Raw genomic sequence first — 9992 nt, forward strand, 5'->3', positions numbered from 1 at the left:
GGTTGGACTGGATGATCTTGGAGGTCCCTTCCAACCCAGCTGATTCTGTGATTCTATGATGGGTCAGAGGGCACATTCCTCCCCCTCCAAAATCAGCTCCTCCCATTCCCAAGAGCTCAAGGTGTTACCTGGAATGAGGTGGGGGGGTTGATGTTCACACGGGCTTGGTTCCAGTGCTGGCCCTTATTCCCACTCGAAGACCACAGGGGGTTCTCTATTGCAGTCTGACCTTTCAGCCTCAGGTAAACGTTCAGGCTTCCTGGAAAAGAGGAGATCTGGAGTTGGTCAGGCCTTCCCAAGGAAGGTTGGCACAGCAGAGTCCCCTCCTCACCCCCATTCCCATTTTTTTCTGGGTCTGAACACGTGGGGAGAGTTTCTTGTCATATATTCCAAACCTTTTCAAGTTGTGGAGGCTGAGAACTACACAATCCACCTGGGAGTCATTTTTACCTCTCAGTCTTCTCATTTTAATAAGTCCTGGAATGTGTGTCCCGTTTCAAAGGGCAGTTGAGATCCAAATAACCATTTATTTATGAAAAGTGGGGTGTTTTTTTCAGAAATGAGGCACCAGAAAAGGACATTTTGTTCCTGCTCTCCTGGTAGGGGGAGTCTGGAGTGAGTATTTCTTGAGTGTGTGGGAGATTAAGCGGCCACTAAAAAATCCAGCCAGGAAAAATGGAGAGGGAGTTGGGCTCAGGGTTCAGGTTTTGTCCCATCCCTGGCAGTGTCCAAGCCCAGAGCAACCTGGGCTAGTGGAAGGTCTCCCTGCCCATATCTAGATGATCTTTAAGGTCCCTTCCAACCCAAACCTTCTATGATTTTATGATTTTCTGATAAAAACTGCCCAGCTTCCCATTTACTCAGCACATCTTTGAGCTCCTAGAGTGCCCCAGAGCCTGGCAGATCTACCTCAGATGTTGATGTGATGTGCCCTTCCTGCTGCCAAGGGGTATTTTTGAAGGACAAGAACATCCTCGGAGTTAAAATCCCCTCAGAAGACTCCCTCCTTGTGGAGGAAACCCCCCCCCCGGAGCTGTGGCTTTGCCCACTGCTGACCATGAAGTTACTGGTTCCAGCACAGGCATTATTTACAACAAGTAAGAGATTTCATTTATTCATATATATGAATATATATTCATATATATTCATTTATTCATATATATTCATTTATTCATATATATTCATTTATTCATATATATTCATTTATTCATATATATAAGAATTCCCAGAGTTTGGAGATTTGGGTCCTATTTACCTGGTGTTATTATTTTCAGATGTGTGGGGCAGTGGTGCCTCTTTGTTCTCTGCAAATCCTTATATCACACCCAAAACCCACTGGTTTGTGGACACACTTCACCCTCAGTGGCTGCTTTTCTTATACTTTACTCCAACCCTTTACTTTTCAACCCAAACACTTTATCAGCTATTCCAGAAACACTCTTGGGCCCTTTATATTCTGAATTTGCTCTTCATGGTCATACACCAGAAATAGGCTTGGTATGACCAGAGGGCCAGGAAACACCTTGATTTCATTTCTCAGGGATCAATAATTCCCATAACTTTGAGGTTTTGGTCCTATTTGCCCACTGTTGTTGTCTGCAGATGTGTGGGGCAGTGGTGCCTCTTTGTTCTCTGTAAATCCTTACATCTGCCTTGATTTGAGAAGGTTCAGACAGTCAAGTTCACACAAGAGCAGTGGTTTTTTTTAGGGGGCTTGGCCTGGCAGCTGGAGAGCTCATACAAATGATATTTGCAATGCAAGCTCTCAGCTCTGAGGCAGCTGCACAGTGACTCAGCTCCTGCTCATAAAAACTTCTTATTTCCAGCAAGAACCAAACTCAGGGCCTTGAAAAACATCAAAAAACCCCATGTAATGGAGTAGCAAATATTCCCCTCACGGCCCTTTCGCCAGGGGACCTGGGATGAGGGCTCACATCTTCCCTGGAGGAGCTGGGGGAGCTCCCACTGTGGAATTCCAGCTTGGGAATGCAGGGGAGGGGGCAGAGGCAGGAAAAAAAGACCTAAAGCAAAAAGGGTTTGCCAAGGGAATGCTCAGGAGGGTTCCCTGCAGCCCAGGCTGGGGCTGTGACACAGGCCTGGGCAGGGCTGGAGAGGCTGCTGGGCCTCATCCCTCTTCCAAACTTATTTAATATAATATCATATTATTATGATCATGGAATGGTTTGGGTTGGAAGGGACCTTTAAAGACTCTCAGCTTCCAATCTCCTGCCATGGGCAGGGACACCACCCACTAGCCCAGGTTGCTCCAACCTGGCCTTGGACACTTTCAGGGATCCAGAGGCAGCCACAGCTTCTCTGGGCAACCTGGGCCAGGGCCTCCTCACCCTCCCAGCCAGGAATGCCTTCCCAATATCCCACCTATCCCTGCCCTCTGGCAGTGGGAAGCCATTCCCTGTGTCCTGTCCCTCCATCCCTTGTCCATAGTCTCTCTCCATCTTTCCTGTAGCTCCTTCAGGTCCTGTAAGGCCACAGTCAGAACACTCCAAAGCTTCTCCTCTCCAGGCTGAACAATCCCAGCTCTCCCAGCCTTTCCTCCCAGCAGAGCTGCTCCATCCTCTGATCATCTCCATGGACTCCTCTGGACCCATCCCAGCAGATCTGTGTCCTTAGATATGTTCAGATCTCCATCGATCTCCACACCAGCTTCTCTGGGAATTCCATTCCAGCCCCTCCCCACCCTCCCAGCCAGCAATTCCTTCCCTGTATCCCATCCATCCCTGCCCTCTGGCAGTGGGAAGCCATTCCCTGTGTCCTGTCCCTCCATGCCTTGTCCCCAGTTCTTCTCCAGCTCTCCTGGAGCCCCTTTAGGCCCTGCAAGGGGCTCTCAGCTCTCCCTGGAGCCTTCTCTTCTCCAGGTGAACCCCCCCAGCTCTCCCGGCCCAAGACACAGGAATAATAACCCTGACACTGCCTGGAAATCTTATGGGTCCTACAGCAGAGAGATCACATGTTAGATAATAAATTAGATATGAGGAAGGAATTCCTGGCTGGGAGGGTGGGGAGGCCCTGGCACAGGTTACCCAGAGAAGCTGTGGCTGCCCCTGGATCCCTGAAAGTGTCCAAGGCCAGGTTGGAGCAACCTGGGCTAGTGAAAGGTGTCCCTGCCCATGGAACAAGATGAGCTTTAAGATCTCTTTGAACCCAAAGCACTCTGCGTTTCTACGACACACAAAGTCTCATTCAGCAGCTCTTGTGGATAAATCCATGAGCAGGGAATGCCAACAGCTGCCCTGACTGGCCCTGTTCATTCTCAAAGGGGGATAATGAAGACCTTCTACACATTGGCTGCAAATTCCAGAGCCCAGTGAAGGGTCAAGGCTTCCAACAGCTCATGATGAAACAGTCAATCTGTTCCAGCAATGAGATTTAGAATTATCCACAGGGGAGGAATCCTTAATAACATGTGATTCTGAAAAAAATCTATTACCAATTAACTATTTCTCACAGAGGTTGGAGGCATCTCTGGGGATCATCCCATCCAACCCCCTGCTCAAGGCACAGCACATGAAAGCAGCTTTACAGGGCCAGGGACAACTGGATTTTGGAATCTCCAAGGACAGAGACTCCCCCCCAGCCTCTCTGGGCAACCTGTGCCAGTGTTTGACTGCCCTCAGAATTAAAAAAACACAACAGGTTTTATGTTTAAATAGAAACGATTCTTTTTCAGTTTGTGCTCATTGCACTGAAATCTTAAAATTTCATCACTCATTAATCCTTTTCATGACCCTCACAGGAACAATATCAGGGACACATTCCACCTCTGGTCAACCAAATGGTTTCTATATTTGCTGACTTCATAATTTATTTCATGTGTTTCGCTTGATTTTGTCATTCTGAGGAGTTAAAATTTCAAATTAAGCAATCAAACACACGGTTGATGGTGTTAATTCCCTATTTTTCCTGTCATTTTGCTCCTTAAAGACAGAATAAAATGTAATTTTATACTGCATGGGGCTCTGAGTAACCAGTTCTACTGGAAAGAGGTGGAACAAGATGAGCTTTAAGGTTCCTTCCAGGGGGACCCTTCCTTTTCAACAGGAAAAAGGTGATCTCAGCAAAAAATGCTAATGACAGATATTACTGAAAAGGTAATCCAGGAAAAATACCCCAAAACCCCCCAAATCACACCCAAAATCACTGGCTATTTTTCTTATATTTTATCCCAACCCTTTACTTTACAACCCAAATACTTTGTCAGGTGTTCCAGAAACACTCTTGGCCCCTTTATGTTCTGAATTTGCTCTTCATGGCCATATACAAGAAATAGGCTGGTATGACCAGAATATGAGCAGAATTTGACCAGAAGATGACCAGAATTTAACTAGAATTTGATCAGAATTCAACCAGAATACAACCAGAGTTTCACCAGAATCTAACCAGAATGTGATCAGAATGCAATGAAAATACGACCGGAATACGACCGGATTTTAAACAGAATATGACTATAATTTGACCGGAATTCAACCAGCATGCAACCAGCATGCAACCACAATATGACCAGAATTTAACCAGAATATGTCCATAATACAACGAGAATATGACCATAATTTTACCAGAATTCAGCCAGAATATGACCAGAATTCAATCAGCATACAACTAGAATTCAACCAGAATGTGACCAGAATGCAACCAGAATACAACTAGAATTCAGCCAGAATGTGACCAGAATTTAACCAAAATGTGACCAGAATACAATCAGAATACAACTAGAATTCAACCAGAATGTGACCAGAATTCAACCAAAATGTGACCAGAATTCAACCAAAATACGAGCAGAATTCATCCAGAATGTGACTAGAATTTGACCAGATTTGAAACAGAGTATGACCACAATTTGACCAGAATTTAACCAGAATATGTCCAGAATACAAGGAGAATATGACCAGAATTCAACCAGAATGTGATCAGAATTTAACCAGAATATGACCAGAATTTTACCAGAATTTAACCAGAATATGACCAGAATTTTACCAGAATATGATCAGAATGCAACCATAATACATCCAGAATTTTACCAGAATTCAGCCAGAATGTACCCAGAGTACAACAAAAATATGACCAGAATTCAACCAGAATTCAACCAGAATATGCCCATATAAAGCAGTTAATATATTTTCTCTGAGCATGTCGGGCTCAATCACTTCTCCCAATCAAACCCTAGCTCCTGCTGCAACCCAGAGCCGGGAGAATTCCCACCTGGGGCCGCATCCACCTTCTCCCAGCGCCAAAAAAAACCCCAAATGAACTTGTCTGCTCCGTTTAAAATCCCAGCTCAGCCCGGGGGCAGGAGGAGCTTTGACAAAACCACCACCAGACCATGCTGGGAGGATGAGTTTGAAATTTGAAATGAGTTTGCCCTTGGAATTTAGACAAAAACACATCCAGTCGGGTCAGCTCGACCCTGGAAAAGCTCTTGACACACCGAGCGCCCCGCAGGGATTTCGAGGACTTGGGAAAAATTGGTTGTCTGAGCTTTAGATTTTTATATTTTTTTATATTTTTTTTTGCTGTCAGACCACGGGAAGAAATTACAGCTGCGTGTTGGAAGAGCTGGAGCTAAAAATAGACTTAGAGATATCCCTTGAAAACACAGATTTCTGCGGCTTGGGAGCAAATCGTTCCTGACTTGTACAAAGGAGGATGTGCTGCTGCATCACACACGTGAGGAATTGCTGCTGCTGCCTCCCCCATCCCGAATTTAGGCAGGAATGACTCAAAATGCTCCTTTACAGCAAGAAAAATCCTTGCTAATATCAAGTTTTGGCTTTTCAGGCTCTAAAATTCCCCGCTCAAAACCTCAGTCGTGCAGGAAATTATTCCAAGATATAAGAGGGTCTTCTATGGATTCATGATCAGTGAAAATTGGGATTTTGCAATAATTTGGAAAATTTACTACTCAAAACCTCACTCAAGCAGGAAAAGCTGCAAGAGGGGCTCCTGAGAGCTCCTGAATAGTGGAAATTGGGATTTTGCAATAATTTCGAATATTCCCTGCTCAAAACCTCATTAATGCAAGAAATGCTTCCCAGATATAAGAGAGGTTCCCATGGGTTCCTGGTCAGTGGAAATCGGAATTTTGCAATAATTTGGAAATTGGAATTTTGCAATAATGTGGAAAATTCCCTATTTAAAACCTCACTCACGCAGCAAACTCTTCCCAGCTGTCAGAGGGGCTCCTGTGAATTCCTGACCAGTGGAAGTCAGAATTTTGCAATAATTTGGAATATTCCCTGCTCAAAATCTCATTAATGCAGGAAACACTTCCCAGATATAAGAGGGGCTCCTGTGAGTTCCTGATCAGTGAAAATTGGGATTTTGCAATAATTTGGAAAATCCACCGCTCAAAACCTCACTCATGTAGGAAATGCTTCCCAGATATAAGAGGGGTTCCTATGAGTTCACGATCAGTGGAATTTTGCAATAATTTGGAAATTGGAATTTTGCAATCATTTGGAATATTCCCTGTTTAAAACCTCAGTCAGGCAGGAAACGCTTCCCAGATATAAGAGGGGCTCTCCTGTGGGTTCATGATCAGTGGAAATTGGAATTTTGCAATCATTTGGAATATTCCCCGCTCAAAACCTCACTCATGCAGGAAACTCTTCCCAGCTGTCAGAGGGGCTCCTGTGAGTTCCTGATCACCCGGAACTGGAATTTTGCAGCAATTTGGATGCTCTCAGGCCTCTCTTTTCGGTTGTAACCAGCCCCGGAAGGTGCCGGGAGTCCTCCCCTGCTTTTCCTTCACCCCAGAGGCCACTTTTCCTTCCGTTTTTCCCCCGAAAGCCTGTCCCCCAGAGGTCCCCCTGGCTTTCTCTCACCTATGTGCTGTCCATACATGTGATAGTAGAAGCTGAAGCAATAGGCCGTGTTCGTGGCTCCGTAGGGATTTTTGGGAGCGACGCTGAACACGGGACTGACCAGTCTGGCCTTCTCCCCTTCCAGCCTGGGCCGGGACGTCTCGATGTACATGTAGAAACCTGGGAAAATCCAAACGGGAATCGTTAGGTTGGGATCTTCTACACCCTTCAAATGCAGGACATGGCAGGATTTGATTAATTAATCCAGAGGCTCGATCGATTTTTCCCATTTTTCTGCCATCCCGTGGATTCTGGGCCGTGTTTCTTCATATTAAGCTAATGTGTTTTCTGCAGCTGCTTCAAAATCATGTTTTCTATGGAAACTGAAATCTAAACCGGCAGGTCCAGTCCTGGAAAACAACTAACTCCCAAGTCCTGGAAAACAACTCCAAGTCCGTGTAACGTGTTAATGCACGAGCAAAGAAAAAGATCTTTATGAGGGGGTTCAGCCTTCAGGGTCCAGGTGCCAATTTGTCCCTGTAAAGAGTGATTTGTAAAATGAAGGGAAAATATCTCAATGGAAACCTTTCAAGGAATATTTCCTGCTGGCCACATCAGTCACGAAGAAGAAAATATTCATTTATTGTGTTCCCAGACTGTGCAAACCACAGAGATTTTATTTATTTAACCCAACCGAGTGAATGTGATGCAGGAAAGGGTTTTTTTTTTCCCATTTGGTTGTGCAAACAGGGGCCTAAAATAACCTGAGTTACTGCAGGATTTTGAAAAATTCAGCACGAGGTGTTTGCCTTTTCAATGTAAACACACACTGCAGCGGAAAACCACGTTAACGGGGGAGCAGATGGAAAACTGCACAGTTTAACAACACCCAGAGCAAAAACGGGGCCAAAAATCACCTGGTTGTGACAGGCTGAGAGAGTCCAAGTTGAGATTTAAATGTCATAAAGCAGAAGAATATTTGCAGATGAGCCAGGAGATTTCCCCAGCAGGATATAATGGGAAAGGATTCACTTGGAAAATGGCACAACAGAAACGAGGCAAGGTGGTTGATGGCAACATTCTGGTATTATTATTCTTGGCATGACCTTAGAGCACCTTCCAGTACCTAAAAGGGGCTCCAGGAGATCTGGAGAAGGACGTGGGACAAGGAGGGACAGGACAAGGGGAATGGCTGTAAATTAAAGGAGGGCAGGGCTAGATGGGATATTGGGAAGGAGTTCTTGGCTGTGAAGGTGCTGAGGGGCTGGGATGGAATTCCCAGAGAAGCTGTGGCTTCCCCTGGATCCCTGGAAGTGTCCAAGGCCAGATTGGAGCAACCTGGGCTAGTGGGTTGGAACAATATGGACTTTAATGTCCCTTCCAACCCAAACCATTCTTTGATTCTATAATAAAATAAGTTTATCTGGATTTAAAAGTATCACCAACTTTTAGCCAGACACAGAACAAGCTATAAAATAACACAACCCAAGGAAGCTCAGACAGCATCTGACCAGAGAGGGCTGGAATGAGATGGGATTTGAGGTCCCTTCCAACCCAAACCATTCTTTGATTCTATAATAAAATACTTTTAAATCCAGATAAACTGATCACCAACTTTGAGCCAGACACAGAACCACCTGTAAAATAACACAACCCAAGGATGCTCAGGCAGTATTTGACCAGAGAGGGCTGGAATGAGATGGGATTTGAATGAGGTTAAAGGAAAAAAAAATAAAATAAATATTCAGGCCAGGTTGGGGGGGAAGGAAGTCAAAGTTTGCCATTTATTTAACAGGCAAACACTGGTTTCATGTGGAATACATTGGAAAAGGTTAGTGCTGAATGTTCTTGGCACTAAAACATGACAGGAGAATAAAAATGGGGAAGAGGTCCTGAGGTTTAACCCAACACTTTTTTAATGCAAGAAACAGGAGCATTTCAATGGATCTGGATGGTGCTGAGCTGTTAATTAATGGGCAGGAGGAAGAGCCCTCCCAACTCAAACCATTCTTTGATTCTATAATAAAATATTTTATGGCCAGATGCAGAACAACCTATAAAACAACACAATCCAAGGATGCTCAGGCAGCATCTGACCAGAGAGGGCTGGAAAGAGATGGGGTTTGAGGTCCCTCCCAACCCAAACCATTCCATGATTCCATGACCAGGAAATGACTGAACTGGCCATCCTGGCACAGCCCTGCTCCCGGTGCCAGCCCAGCAGGAGCACCAGGATGTCCCTCACCTTCCTTGGAGCCCGTCCTGTCAGCGTTGGGCCCCGTGTTTGGGGTGTACTTGGTGTCCCTCGTGGCAGTGCTTTGTTTAGTCCAGTCAAAGTTATCCGTGTCATCTTGGGTGAAAAGGCAAATATTCCCATCCTCGAAGCCACAGTGGAACTCTCCTGCCAACACAGCGAAGAGCAGAAATTCAGTGGCCAAAGCTGTTCCTCCAACCCTCGTTTTTCAAAGTATTAATTATAATGAACACATTGGGATGATGCTCAATAACAGCAAATAGGAGTATTTGTGAATACAAATACATGTATTTTTATTTTCCGTCGGTTTCTACTGTTTAATGTCGTTTTCTTTTGCAGCAACCTCAACAAAATGGAAATCAAACAAAATGTCATCAATCTGTGCTGGTGCTGCTTGAAATCATATTTAAATCTTATTGCGCAGCTCGTCCTCTCTCATATTCAGGTTTATACATTTAGGGTAAACATTTACACATTTACATATTTATACGATTTTTTTAATGTAAATTTATATATTTATTCAGTTTTAGACACAAATGTATGTATTTATACATTTTAGAGGTGTCGTTTCTTCTTACCCGGATTGCATTCCTAAAAAGCTGGGAAGAATGGGCACCATGTCCATAAAACATGAACCACAGAGGAAAAAGTGGGAAGTGGATTATTTTTGTTTAGGGATAAGAAGATCAAAATCTAAACGTTATCTCCAAGTGGCATCTCCTAAATTATCCTTAATTTCAGTAGGGTTGGGAAAGGAAGTTGGGGTGAAAATGAGAGCAAAGGAGCTTCAGGGCTGATGTGAAGAACATCCCTAAAAATCAGGACATGGATGGATTGCTCAGGAAGAGCAGTGGGATCCCATCACTGGATTACTTTAATCAAGTAGAGGAATACCTGGAAAAAAAGTTTTAGGTCTATCT

General features: G+C 44.5%; 1 protein-coding gene across 1 annotated transcript in view; it reads right to left on the reverse strand.

Annotated features, from left to right (window-relative positions):
- Positions 1-9258, reverse strand: part of LOC113940503 (MAM domain-containing glycosylphosphatidylinositol anchor protein 2-like) — a gene marked incomplete at its 5' end in the record, with an annotated part of 10139 nt that extends 881 nt beyond the window's left edge. The window contains 3 exons of the mRNA XM_027631656.1: positions 129-259; positions 6840-6998; positions 9064-9258. Of these exons, the coding sequence (XP_027487457.1) occupies positions 129-259; positions 6840-6998; positions 9064-9258 (485 nt within the window). The remainder of the gene's footprint in view (positions 1-128; positions 260-6839; positions 6999-9063) is intronic.
- Positions 9259-9992: the final 734 nt, after the last annotated feature.

This window comes from Corapipo altera, unplaced genomic scaffold, assembly GCF_003945725.1.
Source record: "Corapipo altera isolate COAL_440 unplaced genomic scaffold, ASM394572v1 128403, whole genome shotgun sequence".
Classification (NCBI taxonomy): Eukaryota; Metazoa; Chordata; class Aves; order Passeriformes; family Pipridae; genus Corapipo; species Corapipo altera.